The sequence below is a fragment of the Hemiscyllium ocellatum genome, chromosome 1 (assembly GCF_020745735.1).
Source record: "Hemiscyllium ocellatum isolate sHemOce1 chromosome 1, sHemOce1.pat.X.cur, whole genome shotgun sequence".
NCBI classification, from domain to species: domain Eukaryota; kingdom Metazoa; phylum Chordata; class Chondrichthyes; order Orectolobiformes; family Hemiscylliidae; genus Hemiscyllium; species Hemiscyllium ocellatum.
The window spans coordinates 50,533,956-50,557,086 of record NC_083401.1 but is presented as its reverse complement, the minus strand read 5'-3'; the positions used below and the strand labels follow the sequence as shown (position 1 = coordinate 50,557,086).

The 23,131-nt window shown below is 41.2% G+C and overlaps 1 protein-coding gene across 2 annotated transcripts in view; it reads left to right on the top strand.

Moving 5' to 3' along the window:
* LOC132834687 (A disintegrin and metalloproteinase with thrombospondin motifs 12-like) overlaps positions 1 to 23,131 on the top strand; it is a 547,736-nt gene that overhangs the window by 439,207 nt on the left and 85,398 nt on the right. For both annotated transcript variants that reach the window (XM_060853764.1, XM_060853682.1), the window contains exon 17: positions 16,053 to 16,179. In XM_060853764.1, coding sequence (XP_060709747.1) covers positions 16,053 to 16,179 — 127 coding nt within the window. The remainder of the gene's footprint in view (positions 1 to 16,052; positions 16,180 to 23,131) is intronic.

The following is a 23,131-nucleotide window of genomic DNA, read 5'->3' as shown; positions in this document are numbered from 1 at the left end:
GAAATGATCATTCACTGTGATTCTCACAAGCCAGAAGATGGGCATTCCATCAGATTTAAGGAGAGTACACAGGCTGTCAAAGCAAGAGGGTCAATTAGAAATGTCCCAAGCTCAAAGGAACAGCAAGACATCATGGAAGGTAAGTAAGAAAAAGATTCCTTCAATATGGACATGCCCTCTCTTTCCAAAGTCAGAAATTTGGAAATGGCACTTGCACACAGAATACCATTGTCCAGTCTCATTCACATTCTGTAAACCTGCAAAATGACGTCCCAACCCCTCTACTCAGTGCACTGACCAATGAAGGCAAGCACATCAAATGTCTTCTTCATCACCCTGTCTACCTGCAACTCCACTTTGAAGGAACCAGGTCTCTTTGTTTGCCAACACTACCCAGGGCCCCACCATTAACTGTATAGGTCCTGCCCTGATTTGCCTTACCAAAATGTGGATACGTGGAGGGAGATAAGTGCAGTCTATTTTCCTATGGATCACTAGAAAGAGCCAACCTGGATAAGACTGTGGTGTACAAAGATTAGTGTACACGTTACCAGTGAAGTGGGATGGCTGGCATTGCAGAAAGAAACTCAGTGATCTTCTGTGTTTTTCAAAGCTAAACGTCACTGGCTTCTGTCTGCTCACCTGCAATCCAGAGGCACCCCCCCCCCCCACACACACACACACACACATTGCCACTGCACACCATCTCACCAAGGTTCAGTTACTACAATTGTCAGTATAACATGCAAAATGTTGACCCAAAAGCAAAACAAAAGGCACGCAAAACAAATACACTGCAAACCCAGCTAACTCATTCTGCAAGCGGATTCCAACCGGGCTATCTCAGGCTGGCACTGTGCTTTGTCATGTTGTCTGGAATAGGCCTTCCAATCAATGCGTTAATCCTCAATTTCAGATTGTCAATCTGGTCTCCTTGTTATATAAAGGATGCTGTGAAACGTTAAAGGGTTCAGAAAAGATTTACAAGAATGTTGCCAGGGTTGAAGATTTTGAACTATTGGAAGAGGCTGAACAGGCTGGGGCTATTTTCCCTGGAGTGTTGAAGGCTGAGGGGTGATCTTAGAGATTTATAAAACCATGAGGGGCCTGGATAGAGTGAATAGGCAATGCCTTTCCCCTGGGTTTGGGGAGTCCTAAACTTAAGGGCATAGGTTTAAGGTGAGAGGTGAAAGATTTAAAAGGGATCTAAAGGGCAACTTTTTTATGCAGAGGGTGGTGCATGTACGAAATGAGCTGCCAAAGGAAGTGGTGGAGGCTGGTACAATTGCAACATTTAAAAGGCATCTGGATGGGCAGATGAATAGGAAGGGTTTAGAGCGGTATGGGCCATATGCTGGCAAATGGGACTAGATTAACTTCGGACATCTGATCGGCATGGACAAGTTGGCCCAAAGGGTCTGTTTCTGTGCTGTTCACCTCTAAGACTCTATGACTCTAAATCTTTTCTGCATCCAGGGCATCCCATGCACCCTGAGTTTGTCAGCTCAAGTTGTCCAATGTACTCAATGTCAGACACAGGAGATCCTTTCAGGGTTATACTGCAGTGATTCACCAGAGCAGGGCATGCATCAAAGCACCATCTTAAGGAGACATATAGTCTGTTTAATATGGCCCTGGAAGGAGCATGAGCCATATTGTATCTTCATTCTGTGTCACTCCAAGGCTGTCATAAAGGTGCAGCACAGTTTTAAAAAGGTACATCTTATCTTCCACAGCTATCCCTGTATGGGCCAAAAACCTTGAAAGGACATGGGAACATCGGAGTTTGCTAATCTGTAAGATTTGTGGCAGCTCCTAGGCTATCTGACACACCCCTTTGGAATTTGACATCAGTGTGTTAAGGACCAGACTAGGCCAGACCCCCTCACATTAGTTTGAGAAGGTAGCCTAGACCCTAAGTTTTTCTTATTTTAAAGGTAAATGTGAAGTGAGTGTTCCAGGTGTGATGCAATGGGTCAAACTACTTGACGTTAAGCAAAACACAATTTATTGAAACACTATAGTTAAAATACAATCAAAAGGAAGTAGAATTTGGAATAACTTGCTAGTGGAAAACTTAACCGAATACTGGGTGCAGTACCATTACTCATTAACGGATACAATATAGGCAAATGTGAGGACTGCAGATGCTGGAAACCAGAGTCTAGATTGGAGTGGTGCTGGAAAAGCACAGCAGGTCAGGCAGCATCCGAGGAGCAGGAAAATCGACAGTTCGGGCAAAAGCCCTTCATCAGAAATGGAGGCAGGGTGCCTGCAGAGTGGAGAGATAAATGAGAGGGGGGTGGGGGTGGGAGAAAGTAGCATAGAATACAATAGGTGAATGGGGGTGGGGATGAAGGTGATAGGTCAGAGAGGAGGGTAGGGGAACGTAGCAAAGAGTACAATAGGTGAATGGGGGGGATGGAGATGATTGGTCAGAGAGGAGGGTAGGAGAAGGTAGCAAAGAATACAATAGGTGCATGGGGATGGGGATGGAGGTGATAGGTCAGAGAAGAGGGTGGAGCAGATAGGTGGGAAGGGAGATTGGCAGGTAGGACAAATCATGGGGGCAGTGCTGAGCTGATACAATATAGTAACATCCCATAAACACAGCCCTTGGCAAAAAGGTAAATTCAGACACAGATAGTTTCCCAAGGGAACAACATCAAGAGAGATTTCAGAGAAAGTCACAGGTCAGAATTATTTACTGAAGCTTGCAAACCTTCTGGGACCCAAATCACTTTCTCCCTGCTACAGCTAAAAAAAAATAGAAAATCTGATCTGGTTACTCCTCTTCCATCGTTGTAACTGCTTTAAAAATACTGAAAGGTCTCTTAAACTATTGCATGAGGCTAGCTCCCATAGTCACTTTACCACCTCTGCCTTTACAACCCCTCTTTAAAAAAACCCAGGACAAAATAACTTGGTTAAAGTGACAGCATCATCACAAGTGGTCACAGATAAGTTGAATATTGAGAGAGTAGAAGCTTTTCCTGTTGATGTACTTGCAGGTTGTTGCTAAAGTGCTCTCAAATACACTTGGAGGAAGATAGCAATGGGGGAGAATCCTATTATCCAAGCTGCTTGATTTTCCTGATCCTGGGGTATATACTTTGATCTGGAAAAAATGTCATCAGTAACATCCCAGATTTGTAGTAAGGATTGTGAGATGCCACACATGCCCCCGTTACTCTTTGAAATGAGCCACTGGTGACATAAAGATTCAGGGCAGCTGTGACCCGGGTGGGCCCTGGATGGAATGTACCCCAGTCCTTTGGAGAGCAAATCCTTCTCCAGCAGATGCCACTGTTCAGTATGATGGACTGAGAAACCCTAATCTGCAAATGTGCTGACTTTCAGACAATTGAAGAAAATTACAATGATGCCCTATAGAGGCAAGGTCTCAAATGAACTAAAAATCAGGTGTAGATGTAATCCATTGCAGGTATAGGCAATTCAGCTCCTCAAATGTACCCCACCATTCCATAAGATCATGACTTATCTGCTTTAGGCCTCAACTCATTTTACATGCCAGCTCCTCATGGCCCTCAACTTCTTGATACTGCAAAAGTCTATGCAAGTAACTTCCACAATCTCTGAGGTAGAAAATTTCAGACATTTCTCATTGTCTGAGTGAAGAAATTCCTTTGCATCTCTTTTTTAATGAGGTCCCTCTTAATCTGTAACTACATCTCCTCATTCAACATTCCCCGGTTAATGGAACAATCTACCCAGTTAACCTCCCACGATATGGTGAGCAGCACGGTGGCACAGTGGTTAGCACTGCTGCCTCACAGCGCCAGAGACCCGGGTTCGATTCCCGCCTCTAGGCGACTGACTGTGTTGAGTTTGCACATTCTCTCCATGTTTGCATGGATTTCCTCCGGGTGCTCCGGTTTCCTCCCACAGTCCAAAGATGTGTAGGTCAGGTGAATTGGCCATGCTAAATTGCCTGTAGTGTTAGGTGTAGGGGTATGGGTGTGTTGCGCTTCGGCGGGTCAGTGTGGACTTGTTGGGCCGAAGGGCCTGTTTCCACGCTGTAAGTAATCTAATATAATCTAAAGATACCTTGTGCGTTTTAATAAGATCACGTCTCATTCTTCTAGACTGAAGCAAGGAGTCTTCCCATGGAGGTCATTGCCATGCTTTGAGAAAGTGCTCTGAGGTGTGCAGTCCTATGCAATTATGCATTCCACAACCAAGGATTTCACCCTACTTTGGAAGTATAATTCTTCTTGTAAGCCACCATGATAGTCCCTCAATTCCATCCCAAAGAAAAAGCTGCTTTCCACATTACAGACCATCTCCATGCATACCGACAGTTCAGCAAGCAAATGTGATAACTGCAAAATGCTTGCTATGGAATGAGTTTATGAAATGGAACTTCGCGTTCAACTTTTAAGTGCCCTATTCCCATTGCAGTTGCTTTGTTGACATGACAAGGAGACGATTAGTGTGCAGAATGTGATGTTGGCTGGATGGCTGGTTTGCAATGCAAAGTGATGCCAAAAGCATGGGTTCACTTTATGCACCAGCTGTGGTTACAATGAAGGCCTCTCCCTCTCAGCTTCTGCCTTTGTCTGACGTATGGTGACCCATCAACAGGTTGGACTATACCAACTTTATCTGATAGTATTTAAATGCAAGAAAGAATTTGCTTAATTATTGCGCCTGTAGATTTGACTTGATTGTAGTTTCCAATTCCCAGTGTTGCGAGTTTGGTAATCTTTTCCATAATCACTTAATTGAGCTTAGATTTTCTCAACTTCATATAAACCCTTCAGGATTCTGATCAAACACTTCTGGTTGGAAGCTTTCAAAGCTAAGAATCTTATTCTGATGTAACCTATTTCCTAACAGTTCTCAACTATCTCCTAACTTCAGGAGAAACTGTTTCATACATCTAACTTCGACCAAGTCCTGTGTAAGCTAAGAAAAAAACACTTGTACAAGGTTTGGAATTTGACCCTAATCAAAAGAAAAGTTCCTGATCCTTCTAAACAGAAAACTAATTCATGGTCCTTAGTGATTATTCTGTCCACTTGTAAAATATCTCCCAATGCAAAAAAAGGTTTCTCCTTGACCAGCTGCAGAGTTGTACCAGTTCTGTGCTCAACATATTGTGCTCCTAAACTAACCTCAGTGCCCACAGAGGTGAAAGTCTTTGAGCTGGAGGAGGGTGCAGTTGGAAGTCTGCCAGTGGATCTGTTGAGGTTTTGGTGATTGCCCCTCATAGATAGTGTTGGTGCTGATGGTCTCTGTCACCGACCTCTTTGTGGAGGTTCACTGGGTTCTGCTAGTGCCTGTGTAAGAGAGTGGAAATTAGTCACAGAAGATTAATAAAAACTGCTGCAGATTAAGAATGAGTTGGCGCTGGTGGTAGTGAGAGAACAGCACAGCAAAATGAAGCTTACTGAGTCGCACATCGTGGTCTCTGTATCCCCACATGAAGGCCAATTCCCCCATCAGATTTTCCTGCATCAAGACAAAGTGAGGGGCTGAGTATAGTACAGTTGGATGCAAGAACAGTTAATACTAATGCAGGAATAAAAGAGGTGGTGAACTCTGAGTGAGTTGGAAGCATTAAGGGCACAAAGCATGGAGGCTGACAGCCTTTTAGGAGAATCAGGTGGCTGAAAGCCATTGAGTGGACATAAACTAAAAATGATACCTCCAAAGTACACCACTCTCTCAGTACAACACTAATGTGCTTAGATTGGCAGCACAGTGCCTCAGTGGTTAGCGCTGCTGCCTCACAGCACCAGAGACTCAGGTTTGATTCTGTCTTGAGCGATTGTCTGCACGTACGCCCTGTGTCTGTTTGGGTTTCCTCCAGATGTTCTGGATTCCTCCCACAGTCCAAAGCATGTTAGGTGGATTGGCCATGCTAAATCACCCACAGTGCCCATGGATGTACAGGCTGTGTGGGTTAGTGGTGGGGAATACGGGGTTACAGGGACAGGGTAGGGCGTTGAATTTGAGTGGTGTATCGTTTAGAGGGTAAGTGTGGACTTTATGGGCTGAATGGTCTCCTTCCACACTGTCAGGATTCTATGATTCTCAATGTTAACATGAGGCTACCATCGCTTCAAGATATGAATGCTACAATTGGGTCAAATCTGTGTGATTTATTTCACATCACAAATTGCAGGCTTAACAGGTACTTCAAATACTTATAATAAGAAAAACACAAGCCATGTAGCAAATTTAGTGCATAAAAGATAGATGAAAAGACAGATAGATATCATCTATATAAGGCTTCAGCTATTTTTCATAGAAGAAAGCTTTCCAAGTTGTGATTTATGGCATCTTCAGCTTCAGATTGATTATTATCACTGTAACCACTTGACCTAGTTTATTTTATTCACCACTTATCCTTCAAGTCAGAGATATGCTCTTTCCAAAACTGATATATGATTTGTAAACAATTTCTGATATGTTTGTCATATTCAGTTTTACTATTAAAGCAAAGAACAAGGAACAGTCCAACACAGGATCAGGCCTTTCGGTCCAACAAGCCTGCGGCAACACATTGCCTTTCAAAACCTAACTCCTTTGCCTCCATGTAGTCTCTATCTCTCTCTTCCCTGCCAATTCATGTATCTATCAGGGTGCATTTTAAATGTTGCTGTTGTATCCACCTCTACCACCTCCTCTGGCAGTGCCTTCCAAGCACTTTACCACCCTTTGTATAAAACAACCTGTGTCACAAATCTCCTTTAAACTTATCTGCTTTTACCCTCGGCCGATGTCCCCTAGTAAGTCGCATTTCTACCCTGGGAAAAAGACTCCGACTAACCATGCCTCTCATAATTTTGTAATGACTAACAGGTCACCCCTCAACCTTCTATGTTCAAGTGAAAAGAGTTTGTCTGACCTCTCCTCAGTGTTAGTTGAAACCATTTAGATTGGAAAAGGTATTCAGTTTTACATGTTCTGGATGTCTGTGCTGCCTGTAGCATTTATAGAGTGTTAATGTCTTGAGCTTTCAGGACAAGCATCTTGGCTTCACTTCCCTTCCCATGGCCCTGGTTTAATCTATTCCCTTATTTAGTATGATGCCTTGTAATTATTGGCAGTAGTCAACAGTTTCCACAGGAACTTTAAACATGGTGTTTAGTTATCTCATTGAACAAATTCGGACTTGGCATTCTCTATTTATTGAGAAATAGATTCACTGAATTATCAAATTTGAATTATTGTATTCATAAATTCATGTCAGGTTGTACATGTACAATGCCATAGCCATAATACAGTGACCTTCTTGACTCACTTTTAAACCTGAAAGTAGAAAATGTGTAAAGAAAATGATCTATCAACAAACTATCCTCCAAAGATTTGTCATAAAATCATTACAGCAAATACAGGAGGCAATTCAGACCATTGAATCAGTGCTGGCTCTCTGTAGAGTAATCCATTTCAGTCCCATTCCACCCTTCTGTCCCCAGGAACCTGTAGGTTTATTCTCCTCGATTGCCTGTCCAATTTCCTCTGAAATCAATTATCATGTCAGCGGACTCCAAAACAGATGGAATGGTTTTCCTAGCTAGTACCATCCAACGCACTCATTTCCTTCTTTCTTTTTCATGGTCCTATATGCTGCTGCCCTTCCCACTCCTAAATTAGCTCTAGTACCTTTTTTGTCTGAACAGCTCCAGAGGAAAGTCAAAGACTAAGATCAAAAATATCCCTTTGCTTTTTTTAATTGTAGCAGTTTCTGATACACGACATGTTTTGCAGTTTGTGGCCTCAAAAGGCATATAAAAGCGAGTCAGAGAAGTCACATCAATTTTTTTGGCTCACAACTCAACAAAGAAAACAAGCATTCATTGTAAGATCTGACAAAAATGAAATACTTTGAAGCTTTCAGCAAGCTCTGATTTGATTACAAGATTTGATTTTTCTGAACACAGTTTTATGACAGTGTAACTCATTCATACTTGTTTGATGTACACATGCCAATGTGCGTGCTTTTATGTTGACAAGAAATTTGTCAAACTCTGAGCATCAGCCAAAACAAAAGAGCAGTAATGATATGACTAATTAAAACATTTGTAAATTAGAATAAAAACAGAAGGTATTGAAAATATTTGTGAAGAGAAACAAATTAAAGGGTTCTTGTTTTGGGGTTGTCAGAATCAGTAGCAGGTAGTTATTATCTGATAATCTGCCAGGGATGGCTGAGACCACATGGAACCAGGGAATAAGGGGTATGTTAATTAAAGGATCATTGAGTGAGAGCTTGTTTGAGTGTTAACTAGAATGTGGAACAAATAATCAGCATGTTGGAATGTTGTAAAGTGTGAGTTGGAATAGATTCTGACTAGAAAGGTATGTGCCTAGACTCTGTCTAACCAACATTTATCCTCTGGGGTCAATCAGTGGTGGTCGAGGATGGTTAACTGTTTGAAGTGGTTGAAAACTACACATTATTCTTACAAATGAATGATTTGGAAAAGGCTTCAGAGAGCTGGTTGAACCAAAATCTGAAGTATGAGGGTATGATCATCCAGGCTTGTTTTCAGAATGTGAATCTAATAAGCAATGAAAGGATGGAGTAACCATCCAACATTACTTCTTTATTTAAGGAAAACAAAGCATGGTTTTGACTCTTTCACTACCATTAAAAAGTAGGAGAAGAAGCAATGTGAACCAGAGACTGATGATTTGGACATAGATGAAGGTTTGAAAAAATTCTTAATTTTTAAAAAATATTTTTTTTGAGAAAGGTGACCTGGAAAGATGGGGTGGATCTTACTGAAACTTCCATAATGCTGAAAGAGTTGACATGGAGAAGATATTACCACTAACAGGGCACAGACTCAGAGTAGATGAGGTGGAATTTCTTCAGCCAGAGGGCATTTAATCTGTGAAGCTCATTGCCACAGAATGATGTGGAGACCAAGTCATTGAGTGTATTTAAGACAGAGATCGATAGGATCCTGATTAGTAACAGGATTAACAGTTACGTGAAGAAGACTGGAGAATGAGGTGTAGAAACATGTCAACCATGACCAAATACTAGAGTAGATATAAAAACAGAGGTTGCTGGAAAAACTCAGCAGGTCTAGCAGCATCTGTGAAAACAAACCAGTGTTAACATTTCAGGTCCGGTGACCCTTCCTCAGTAGAGTTCTGCTGAGCTTTTCCAGCAATTTATGTTTTATTTCAGATTTACAACATCTGTAGTTCTTTCAGTTTTTATTTAGCAGGGTAGACATGATGGGGCAAATGGTTTAATTCTGCTGCTGCATCTTACAGTCTTAGGGATTTAGTCTCTGCTGTTGTGGCATGGTGAGATTTTGGCAAATTCAGAAAGAATGAAGGTATTTCTATAGAAGAGTGCATAATGAAATTCAGTGGATAGTATGCAAATTTGAAGAAGTTCTATTTGGAAGTTCCCCAATCTGTGCTGGCATTTTGGCTGTCAGACTGTGCCAAAGTAGACTTCTAGTTTTGACCAAAGTCAAATTTACAGTGAATATACACTGTGAGAACAAATATTGGAAGCAGAGAAAAAAGTCCTTTATACACTTAATGGTAAAGTCCTCGGAGTGTTGCTGAACAAAGAGACCTTGGAGTACAGGTTCATAGCTCCTTGAAAGTGAAGTTGCAGGTAGATAGGATAGTGAAGAAGGCATTTGGTATGCTTTCCTTTATTGGTCAGAGTATTGAGTAATTGAGTTGGGAGGTCATGTTGCGGGTGTACAGGACATTGGTTAGGCCACTGTTGGAATATTGTGTGCAATTCTGGTCTCCTTCCTATCAGAAAGATGTTGTGAAACTTGAAAGGGTTCAGAAAAGATTTACAAGGATGTTGCCAGGGTTGGAGGTTTTGAGCTATAGGGAGAGGCTGAACAGGCTGGGGCTGTTTTCCCTGGAGCATTGGAGGCTGAGGGGTGACCTTATAGAGGCTTACAAAATTATGAGGGGCATGGCTAGGATAAATAGACAAAGTCCTTTCTTTGGGGTAGGGGAGTCCAGAACTAGAGGGCATAGGTTTAGAGTGAGAGGGGAAAGATATAAAAGAGACCTAAGGGGCAACTTTTTCACACAGAGGGTGGTACGCGTATGGAATGAGCTGCCAGAGGAAGTGGTGGAGGCTGGTACAATTGCAACATGTAAGAAGCATTTGGATGGGTATATGAATAGGAAGGGTTTGGAAAAATATGGGCTGGGTGCTGGCAGGTGAGACTAGATTGGGTTGGGATATCTGGTCAGCATGGACAGGTTGGACCGAACGGACTGTTTCCATGCTGTACATCTCTGTGACTCTAAAAGTGTATCCCTTTCTGTATTGTTCATTGCACAAATGATGCAATCAGCTATGCAAACAAAAAAATGGGGGACAATTTTTAATGGGTTAATGGGACCACTTAGAAACAGGAGACAGGCAAAAGTACAAAAGAAGAAATTTAATTAAGAGGAATAAGAACAGAATTGCTTTTGACAAGTATGAGATGTGAAAAAAAATTGGAACTTAAAATAAAAGAATGACTGCACCCTGAGATGCAAGGGTGTAGTCAGTCTATATTTCCAGTACGATTCAAAGTAATATGGAGCTTGGACTATCCTAAACAATAAAATAGCTAATTCAAAACTACTGATGTCTCTGAGTAATAAAGATTGGAATAAAGTAAATTTAGAACATAGAACAGTACAGCACAGAACAGGCCCTTTAGCCCATGATGTTGTGCCTCATGTATGCACCCTCAAACTTCTGTGACCATATGCATGTCCGGTAGTCTCTTAAATGTCCCCAATGACCCTGCCTCCACAACTGCTGCTGGCACACATTCCATGCTCTTACAACTCTCTGTGTAAAGAACCCGCCTCTGACAACCCCGCTATACTTTCCGCCAAACAGCTTAAAACTATAACCCCTCATGTTAGCCATTTCTGCCCTGGGAATTTGTGAGTTTCCACCTATTTCCTATGATGTTAACGCACTAAAACTTTTAAAGAGAGCAAACATTATTTGTAAAAGAGCAGGAATCAATTATTTTATTAGCATGAAGTAGTATCTAGTGATATACCACTGTCATTAAATAGGCCATTGATGGCAAAGCTATTGTGTTTGGAAAGTCTGTGACTTTGTATATTACAGTCAAGCCACTATTATTTAGAACATAACCTCTCCACTGAAATCAAACAATGATATTGGCATCAGGGCAGAAATTTCCAAGTCAAGAAGTTAATAATGTTAAAACAACCTCAGCAGTTCACCCAGCCCTTTTCCAAAAGATTAGGTATATTTTTAAAGAATGTGGGAGAAAGGAATACAATAGGCTTATAGAAAAAAATACATGTTAGATGTAAGATTAAAATACATGCTAGATTTAAGATTGTGAAAACAATACTAGAAGGATGCAGCCTATAGCGAATCTGTCTTTAGTGTGTGATTTCACCAAACTAGCGATAATGGATTTAAAAGTGTGGGGTAAAGAAAAATATGATTTTACATTTTATAATTTTGGGAAAAATTATATGGTCAATATGAAATAATACACAGGGAAAGGTTAAAAAAAACTTTGGATAAGATAATGAGAAAAATAGATGAGGTCTGAATTTGGACAACTGACAAAATTTCTCATTAATAATGGATGGGTTTGGCTAATTATGAATGTAAAGATGTATACACAAATATGCAGGTAATAGTCATAAATACAGCAGTCCAAAAACTCTTTCAGCATCAGGTTACATGTAAGGAATCACACAATAATAACCAAAATTGTTCATAAATATTGCAGATCAGCCAAACTGCAAGTTATTACTGCAGATGGCTAAAGAATATAAGATGTCATAGTTTTTGATACAAATCATAAACTTCTGTCAATGAGCTTCTAGGTTGGAAAGGGACTGCAATTAGCTTTTTTTTGATACATTTGAATGTATTTCACACTGACAGAAAGGCTTTCGTTAAAAGCCAAAATCTCAGAAAGAATTTGGAGAGCCTTACGACAGAATGTCAGGCCATTGGAAGCCAGTTTCAATCAGGGAAATGGTTTATTATAAAAGAGAAAAGCTCAAAGTGTGGAGACACCCAGGAATAGTGACTAGTAAAGATGAAAAAACAATCATTGTGCAACTTTGGACCCAGACTGTTTGAATACACTCAGAAACAGTGAGGTCTGCAAATGCTGGAGGTCAGAGTTGAGAGTGTGTTGCTGGAAAAGCACAGCAGGTCAGGCAGCATCCGAGGAGCAGGAAAATCGACGTTTCGGGCAGGAGCTCTTCATCAGGAATTTTCCTGCTCCTTGGATGCTGCCTGACCTGCTGTGCTTTTCCAGGAACACACTGTCAACTCATGTTTGAGTACGTCCCTCAGGATCAGTATGGATATCGGAATTGCAGGTTCTAAAAGAATTATAAAAGGTACCAGGGAATCTGGTACATTTCATAACTATCTGTTGCACAGATATAAGGATAATGCTGTCACAATTGACATTTTGAAGGACAGATCAATTCTAATGACCAAACTGAAGCCATTGGTCACAAAGAACAAATACCAAAATGAGTACTGAAGTTAAATAGTCACAAGAAGGGGCTGGTCAATAGAAAAATGTGACTATGATAAATAGAGCGGGGAATGCCACTGGGAAATATAACAAACAATTTAATGTACAATACAAGGGACAGGAGGTTAAAACTATGGGTTGAAAACATGAGGTAGAAAAATGGGAGTCCAGAAATGAAGTGTTAGTGAAGATTATAAACTGATGAAAGGAACCTTGTTAACAGCAAAGTGAAATCAAATCATGACAGTCCAGAAAGCGATAAAAGACATGATAGACGGCATAGTTTAATAAGGTCAAGGATAACACAAGTCAGGAATACCAACAGGATCAAAGGCCCTTGATCAGATCTTAATGGCTACAAACAGACTAAAAGATGAGTTAATAAAATCACCCCAGCAGTAAGTGTTACAAAGCTGGAAAGAATTTGAGGTGTACACAAAGGTACCAGATAGGAGACAACTAGGGTGGAGATGCATACAAAAGGAATCTCCTGTTGGGACATAGAAGAGCAAATACAGACCAGCACATGAGGATTTGAAGGAAAACTGGGGAATCAGATATATGAGTAGATTCATCTGTAGAATAAAAAGCAATTTTAAAGGTATTCTTGGCTTTGTCAGCAACAAAGGCTTTGGAAATGCAGTTCAATTGCTATTAAAGCTGCACTTCTGCAGGGAGGTGAGCTAAAGTTTCTTTCCAAAACACTCTGGGAGTTAAATAAAATTTATATGGTTTAAATAATGCTGCTAGAGTTTGATACTTCTCAGTAAGGTTTGTTTTATTAAAATTGGGATGTCCTCAGTTGAAAGCAAAGCTTGCCATGTTTACTGACACCATGGGGGTGTGTAGGGGTGTGGTCACAGAGTTCAGGTTTTAGTATTGCAAACTGAGAGTTTATGATGGCTGAGTTGGAATATATCTTTTACTGGGAAAGTATCTACCTGGACTCTGTTAAACCAATCTTTAAGCTTTGGTGTCTATCATAGATCCTGTCTCCACATTGAAAGACAGCTAGCAGATTGCTAGAATTTAAATTCATTTCATAAAACCTAGAATTGAATTCTAGTCTATATTAACAGTGACCCTGGAAACAACATTCTTTGTTGCAGAATCCACCTGGTTCACTAATGCTCTTTAGAGAAGCATATTTAACTGTCATTAGCTGGTTTAGCTTTCAGACCCATGGTAATGTGGTAAGAGTTCTAACTGCTCTGAAATGGCTGAGCATTAGAGATAACAAATGCTTGTTTGCCACTGTAACTCCTATCTCACAAATTATTGTGTTTTGCTGGATTGACCAGTTACTGTTTACAGATCATGCTCACAGCTGAATGATGGTTGTCAGTTGTCTTTTTGAGCTGTTGACTTTTAAGTAGTGAAGGTCCACCCACAGTGCTGTGAGGGAGGGAGACTTTTACCACGCCACACTAAAGGAACAGTGATTGATTTCTAATTTGTGGTGTGTGATTTGGACAGGAACTTGCAGATAATGTTGTTCCCATCTGCCCTGCTACACTTGTTCCTGTCATTGGCAGAGGACATGGTTTTACTAAGTGGTGTCTTGGACTTAGACATCTAGTCCTTCATTGCTCGTGGATCAAATCTGGAACATCCAATTTAATAGCGTTCACAGTAGTGATTGAAAAAGGTCAGCCTGCTGAACCTCATAGAATTTGAGTTCCCTGATTGGGGCTATTCATCTGGTCCAAGCAGGGAGCCCTGGCTGATTGATAAAAAGAGGTGTATCAGAGCTTCTTGCAGTCTGATAGCTAACTCTGAAGTGGCAATATTAAGGTCAAGGACTGTTCATGTGAATAAAGTGTGACTTGTTGAGAAAATGCCAGACTCTGTGTAGTTATTTTACTTACACACAAATTCTTCCAGGCAAATGTAAGGTTTAGCAAGAACTGTCAGAGATGCCCCCATTTCAAAAATGAATAAATTAATTTTTTGTGTATTTCACAGAAATATGTACAGTGTAACAGAGTGTAATATTTATTAGGCAGCATTCTATTCCCTTTGTATTTTTTTATAAATATTAAAAACATATTTTTTTCATATTCTGTTATCGTTCTACACTACAGCTTTGACAGGCTGCACTGAAAGATATAGTCATGATCAATCATTAGAGATATGCCTTAAGGCACTGCCGGTAGGATCCTTTACTCAATTCAGAAGGTTTTTTTGATTTTTATACCAACAGCAGCACAATGCTTGCTTGAAAGCATTGCTGTTAGAATAAACTGCTTCTATAATATTTTCAAAATGTAAAGTGGGAGGAAAGTCAATGAAGGAGTTGGAACTCTGCTCATGTGTACCTGCACCATGAGGCATCGAGTAATCATTAAAATAGGTTTAGAACATCGCATCAGAATCATGTTCAGCCTGAGTATTTTTAATGGGCATATGTTCTGGAGGTTCATGATGCTCCAAGCACAAGGTTCACTGCAGTATCATTTCTGACACATTGGCAGTTTGTTATTAGTGCTTTATCCTGTGCCCTTAGTCAATACAGCTTACCTACACATTGAGATCCTGGTCTGGAATATTTCAATCTGTGGGTGTCTCCACATCCATTGTACCTGAGGATGCTTGCTTCTTATTACTAAGTCAGGTGCTTCAACTTCTGACACTCTGGACCATAACACTTATTTATGTCTGTTTATTGTAGGTTAGCAAGCACCAGCATGTCTAAGACCTCTCTCTTCACATGTATATTATTTTGTCTTTTCTCTTATTGATGAGAGAGTTACATCGTCATGTATGTAAATCTCATTTAGCACATTTCTCCCCCCTTTAACCACACCCCCCTGCCCCCCTGCAATTTCCCCCTGCTGGAGCTACCTTATTTCAGTACTTTACATGTTCTTACATACATAACGATGGCAAATGCTAATATCATGATTATCTTTATCACTATCCCATCACCCCTCAAAGTCTGAATGTCAACACAATCTGGAACTCTGACTGAACACCCCCATGTATTTGAATCCCAACATTGAAGTGATGGTATTGTACCATGTCAGCAATAGTTGTACTCCTCAGTACATTGTTGCATTTCTTCTTTTAATCATTCATGGGAAATGGGTATCACTGACTTGGCCAACATTTATTTCCATCTTTCAGAGGGCAGTCAATCTAGAGTAACATGTAGAACACCTGAAGTACAAATGGTAGATTTTCCCTAATGGATATTAGTGACAATCAACAGTGATTACATGCTTGCCATTATGGTAACTTTGCATTCCAGATTTATGTTCAATCCAAGTTTCACCAAGAGTTGGGGAGCAACAGTTTGCCACTGCTGCGTAGCAAATCCTAGTCTCCATCCTGCGCAAAAGGCAAATGGCATGATGTAAAGAAATTAAGAGTGGTAAACAATGAATGACTGCACCCAACAGAATTCCCTGCCACAAACTAGTGTGCCCAGGACAGAATTCCAATGAAAAAGTGATAGATTAAATCAGTATACTGTAAAGTTGCAAAATGTTGAATTTTCCAAGATTTTAATGAATACTAATTTTACTACCTCAGGAGTTCAGCGCCAGATTGTTCGATGTGTGGAAAAAACACCCAGAGTTGTGGAAGACAGATTCTGTGATGCAAGGACTCGTCCTGATGACCGGCAACAGAAATGCAATGAACAGGATTGTCCTGCCAGGTTATATTGCATCATTGCTATTGAGCATGCAGTGCATTTAACTGTGTACCTTCTGTTACATTCTTCCATTCACCATCAATACACCAATCAGGTTACACGAATTGATGAAACAATATGGGTTCTTTATTTGAATGTAAAACTATTTAAGAGTAGCGCTACCTGGGGACCTCTTTGTTGTACATCTGGACTCTGCTACTGCTGCTTGTAGGCTGCCTAACAAACCAAGAAACCAATACAACACATCCTGTTGAGGTGGCAGTGATTGAAAGTAATTTAAAATTTACCTTCCTATACTTACCTTCACATCACATTACTGCATTGTCTCGACTTATATCTGAGGTAATCCATCTAATAAGCCCTAAAACTGCACCACAAACCTGAAGCTCTTCTATCCACTGTATTTACACTTAGTTAATAGTGGATTTAAGGCTGAATGTTCATCATGAGCCCTGTTGAGTTATAACTCTTTTTTTCTTGCGCTTACTTCCATCTTATTGCCTCAATTGCATCAAATACTAGAGGTTTCCCCACAAGTATTTGTTTTTCAGCATTTTATCACTTTTTTTCTCAATCTGTATCCAGAAATAGGTGCCACTATTTAGACCACTAACATTCTCCAATTTTGTGTTATTTAAATGAAAACTTTGCCATCTGGCTTCTGTTTCTGACTCTAATTAATTTTGTCTGCTCCACGCTCTTCAGCTTTAAATCAGCCACAGGCAGCTGAACGGAAATCAAAAAACAGAATTCCTGAAAGACAAAAAGTTTTGGAAGTACTCAGCAAGTCTGGCAACAGATGTAGAGAGAGAGAGAGAGAGAAATAGAGTTAGATTTTCAGGTTGCAACCTTCTGCTATCACAATGCCGTATGATACACAAAAAATTAGCCAATGTCCCTCCAATACTATGAATAGTGAATTTCCCTTCAGAATTCTTTTGAATATCTGCAGCAGATTGATCATCATTGACATTCCAGTATAATAATTAATGCCTAAATAAAGAACATATTCTCCAATGATTTGTTGCAAGATGGTGGCAGAATAGGATGCTCCAGCCAGAGCTCATCTGCTCTGACAATTCTTCTTCTTTTCTTCTTTTTCTTATCTTTTTTCTTCCCCTCAGTGCTTTTCTTTTCTTCTTCTTTTTGACTCTTCGACTCCCAGCCTCCAGCGATGACTCCTGGCCTCTGACAAGTGATGGCTCCCAACCTCCTGTGCGCCATGGCCTCCTGGCCTGGTGCAGCAGCCTCTCCTGTAGTATGGCATCCTCCCAGCATGGCATGGTGACCTCTTGCAGCAGCCCCCCAGCATGGCATGGTGACCTCCTGCAGCAGCCCCCACCCTGGTGTGGCATGGTGACCTCCTAACCTGGTGTAGCTGCCTCCTCCCATAGGGGCTTCTTGACTGGCATGGCATAGAGACTTCATGGCCTTGTGCATTGTGGGGCCAGGGCCCTGGTACCAGTATGGTCTGCAGTACTGAAATTTTATTTCTGATATGCTGGGCATTTCATTTTTTGTATTGTCTAAATTTGGTAACAAAAGAAGCTGTGCCGAGGTAATTTTGTTTCTAAGTCGGTGCTGTAATTGGCGACGTACCAACTTTTCATTAGCGTCATTCATTGCATGTGACAATAAAGGCTATTCTATTCTAATCCATTCTATTCTACTCTATGCTTCTGTCCCCACAGGGAAAAGAATGTTTTGTCTTAAGTACAATGATGCAAGTCACAGACACTTATTCGTGTTATGCTTTTTAATTGTCTATCAATATAGAAGGTATTTGTGTGATTTCGTAGTTAGTTGTTTAAGTTTGAACCAGGGTATAAAGAGGAAAGGAAAGGCCCAACAAGGGCAGAGAAATGAATAATAGCCAGAGCATGAGAATGAGAGAGAGTTGGTGGTGAGGTTAGCAGTATGGATACGGAGCTGACCCTAAGGAAACATGTATTGCCCTTAACTGACCTCCCAAAATGCATCACCTCACACTTGTCTGGATTAAACCCCATTTGCCATTTCTCCGTTCAATTTTACAGGTGATCTGCTGTATCCTTTGACAACCTTCCTCACTATCCAAAACTCCACCAATTTGTGTGTTGTCTGTACATATACTAATTGGACTACGTATAATACAAAGAACAGAGGTTCCATCACTGATCAAGCAGAGCACCACTGGTCACAGACTTATAGTTAGAAAACTAACCCATTCCCTAACTACCATGAGCATGTCTTCCATGACCAAATCAATTTTGTATCCAACTTACCAACTCACTGTGGATCCCATGTGACTTAATCTTCTGGAGCAGCCTACCAGAGGGGCCTTGTTAAATATTTTAGTAAAGTCCATGTAGACAACATCCACTGCCCCTACCCTCATCAATCAACTTTGTCACTTCCTCAAAAAACTCAAATTTGTGAGCAAATCATCCTTTGCAAAAAGTCAAGATGACCATCCCTAATAAGTCCATTCTTCTCCAAATGCAAGTTAATCCTATCCTGAAGAAACCTCACCAATAATTTCCTTACCACTGATGTAAGGTTCACTGGACTATAATTTCCTAGATTATCACTGTTGCCCTTCTCAAACAAAGGAACAGCATTAGTTATTCTCCAGTCTTCTGGGACCTTGCTGTGGCTAAAGAGGATACGAAGATCTCTGCCAAGGCCCCCAGCAATCTCCTCCCTTGCCTAGTACAGCCTTTTCCTTGTTGTACGATCCACATGTTATTTCAAGAAACCTTTCTGGATACACCGAACAAATTCTGCCCCATCTAGTTCTGGATTGGAGTGGTGCTGGAAAAGCACAGCAGTTCAGGCAGCATCCAAGGAGCAGGAGAATCGATGTTTCAGGCAAAAGCCCTTCATTAGGAATAGAGCTGATGAAGTTCTTTTGCCCAAAACGATGATTTTCCTGCTCCTTGGATGCTGCCTGAACTGCTGTGCTTTTCCAGCACCACTCTAATCCAGAATCTGGTTTCCAGCATCTGCAGTCATTAATTTTATCTGCCCCATCTAAGTCAAGTCCCAGTCAATGTTGGAGAACTTAGTGTAGCTGTGACATTCTCCTTAATGATGGAACACTCTGACCATTTTTACACCCATCTCTATCACTCCTGTAACATCCAAACCCTGAAACGTTGAGCTACCATTCCTGCCTTTGTATAAACCAAGTTTTTATAATGGCCGCAATATTGTAGTTCCATGTATTCTGAACCTCGAGACCCTCACAATCCATCTTCCTGAATGCTGGACCTCTATCTTCCCTCCTCATAAATGAAAACAATTGCGCAGCACTTGTTAACACTCTACCAATGACTTCCAGCTGTATGTATAGATTTCCACCAGGTCAGTAGTGGTCCCTACCTTTTCTCTGGTTGTTCTCTTCCTCTTGATATACTAATAGAAAATTTTGGCATTCTCCCTAATTTTGTCCATCGTGTTTATCATGCCTGGCCTTTGCTCTCCTTCACAAGTCCTGCACCTACTTTCAGTTCTCCACTCAGGCATCCGTTGATCTGTGCCCTTTGTACATGCTATATACTTTTCCTTTATATTTAATCCTGTATATTGCAAGACATCCAGGGTTCTCTGGGCTTGTTGCTCCTACATTTCACCTGAAAGGAATATGTTGGGCCTATCCTCTCCCCAATTCCTTTTTGAATGTGCCCCACTGTTCTGCTGTAGGTGTTGTCAGTCTACGTTGGCCAGATCATGCCTTATTTAATAAAATCTGCTTTCCCCTTATCCCAATACACTTTCTTGCAGGCCATATTTTTCCTTTTCCTTAAAAAACTTAAAATGTACATTGTTGCGGTTGCTATCACTAAAATTTTGTGGCGATGGTTCAAGTCGTTTGTTTTATTAGAAGATTCCCTGCAAGCTGTCAGCCTTTGGTCTCTGAGTGCAAATTCCCAATCTACACATCCGATCCATAAAATACTTTGCTAGTAGCAATTCATAACACATGCTCATATGTCTTGACTGTTTTATGAAGTCTTCTGAGCAGATCTGCATAGCTTACCATCCATATTTATGCCATCCAGTAGAGACATGGAGGATGAAATATGGAAATAAGAAATTACTTTGAAGAGAGATTAAATTAAAAAGGTCAGCTGCATACATTTGCATACGGGTCACAGGTCGAATAAGAAATCTTTAAAGCATTAAATCAAAGGTTGGGATAAAGCACATGCAAAGGTTTTTAGGAGTACTTTGCACGCAGCTCTGGGAGTCAGTTTTGCACAGTTAGCTGGACGGCTGGATCGTGCCACAGAGTGACACCAACAGCATGGGCCAGTTCCTGTCCTGCCTGAGGTTGCCATGAAGGTTCCTCCTTTGCATCATCTCCCCTTGCCTGAGGTATAGTGCCCCTCAGGTTAAAATGCACTAGTCCTCTCTTTCTGTCTCTCTCACTAATGGCAGGGCAGCCCTATGGTCCTCTTGGACTATGATCACTTTACACTTGGATTAGGTGTAGATCCACTTTTCTGTTGAATGTACATTTCCCTTTATTTAATGGGATGGAATCATAAAATCATACACTACAGAAGACATCTTTGGCCCGTCAAAGGTGCACGACAAAAACTACTGTACACCTACAAATGTTCATTCAAATACTTTTTTAAAGGATGTGATATTTCCCACATCACCTCCCTTCCCAAGCAGTGCATTCCAGATTGTGGGTAAAATAAATCTTCAGATCTGCACTGGACAACTTGTCTTTCACCTTTATGCCATATCATTATTGGCCCATTGTCCAAGGGGAACAACTGCTTTCTATCCAACCTGAGCTTTTTCAGCATCTTTTCATAGCTAAAATGTTCCATCCCAGGCATCATTCTGGTGAATCTCCTCTGCACCTCTTACTGTGTAATCACATCCTTTCTGTTACACTGTGACCAAAACTGCACACAGTACTCCAGCTATGAGAACCAAAGTTCTCATACAGCTCCAACTTAACTTCCCTGCTCTTATAGTCTGTGCCATATCTGACAAAGGCAAGTGTCCTGTATGCCTTCTTAATTTACTGTCAAGAGTGTGTTGCTGGGAAAACACAGCAGGTCAGGCAGCATTCCAGAAACAGGAGAACCAATGTTTCAGGCATAAGCCCTTCATCAGGAACACACTCTCAACTCTGATCTCCAGCGTCCTCACTTCCTGCTTTCTTAATTACCCTATTAACTTCTCCTGCTGCTTCACAGATCTGTAGATGAGATCCCTCTATTCCTCGAAGCTTCCTTGTGCCCTGCCTTTCATTGAGTCTGCCCCTGTCTTCTGACGTCTTCAGAAGTTCATCACCTCAGTGTGCAGGGTTAAATTGCTACTGATCTACCCACCTGATCAATCCATTTATATACTCATATAATCTAAAATGTTCTTCTTCACTGTTCACCACCTTGCTAATCTTTGTAAAAAGAGGCTATTCATTCCATCAAGTCTGCACTGACTCTCCAAAGAGCATCCCACCCAGACTTAGCATGGTCAATCCACCTAACCTGCACATCTTTGGACTGTGGGATGAAACTGGAGTACCCAGAGGAAACCCACCAGACAAGGGGAGATTGTGCAAACTCCACACAGATAGTCACGCAAGGCTGGAATCGAACCCGGGTACCTGGTGCTGTGAGACAGCAATGCTAACAACTGAGCCGCTATGGTAGACATCTGCAAACTTACTTATCATCATCCACAGGTTTTGTTCCATATTTTTAAATACATCACAAACAATAAAGAGCTCAGCACTGATCTCTCTGGTGTGTCACTGGACACCGGCCTGCATTCACACAAACAGCCTTCTACCACCAGCCTCTGCTTCCTGCCGCGAAAGCAATTTTTTATCCAGTTTGGGATCTTTAACTATGAAAGTATATAGCAGTACAGAGATTTCATTTTTTTCTTTAAAACCTCATGTAAGGGGAAATCTCATCATGGAACATGTACTATACTTGGTCTTCAGTAAGTCTTTTAATAAGTTCACTAATGGGAGATTGCTAGTGGAGTTACGGCCCATGGGATCCAAGTAAATTGGCTGAGTGACAGGACGCAGAGAATGAATAAAGGTATTTTTGTAACTGGAAGCCTGTACGCAGCAGGGGTTCTGCAGGGGTCAGTGTTGGGACCCTTGATGTTTGTGGTATATAAAATTGATTTAGACTGACTGGAAGAAAGTTGACCATAAGTTCACAGACGATACAAAAATTGGTAGGGTGGTAAATAGTGAGAAGAATCACATTAGATTACAGGAGGGTATTTATGGGCTGTGGAGATGGGCTGATGGGCAGGAAATGAAATTCAATCCAGCTAAGTGTGAAGTGATGCACATGGGCAGGCCAACAGGGGAAATACATGATGAACTGTAGGACCCTGCGAGCACTGGGAAGCAGAGGGGTCTTGATGTGCATGTCCTCCGGTCCCTTAAAATAGCAGGACAGGTGGATAAAGTGGTTAAAAGACATATGCAATATTTGCCTTTGTTAGCCAAGGCTTGGACAAAATGTTGGCTAGGCCACAGCTAAACTATTGCATGCCATTTTAGAATCCACATTGTCAGAGGGTGTAATTACATTGGAGAGGGTGCAGAGGGGATTCCTGGGATGTTGCCTGAGCTGGCATGCTTTAGTCAAGGAGTGAGATTGGACAGCCTGGGGCTATTTTCCTTGAGGCAGAGGAGATTGAGGAGGCGACATGGTTGGGATGTATAAAATTAAGGGAGACATGATTGAGATGTATAGAAGTATGAGGAACATAGACAGGAAGGAACCTTTCTCCAAGTAGAGTGATCAATGACTCAGGCGACTGACTGTGTGGAGTTTGCACGTTCTCCCCGTGTCTGCGTGGGTTTCCTCCGGGTGCTCCGGTTTCCTCCCACAGTCCAAAGATGTGCGGGTCAGGTGAATTGGCCAAGCTAAATTGCCCGTAGTGTTAGGTAAGGGGTAAAATGTAAGGGTATGGGTGG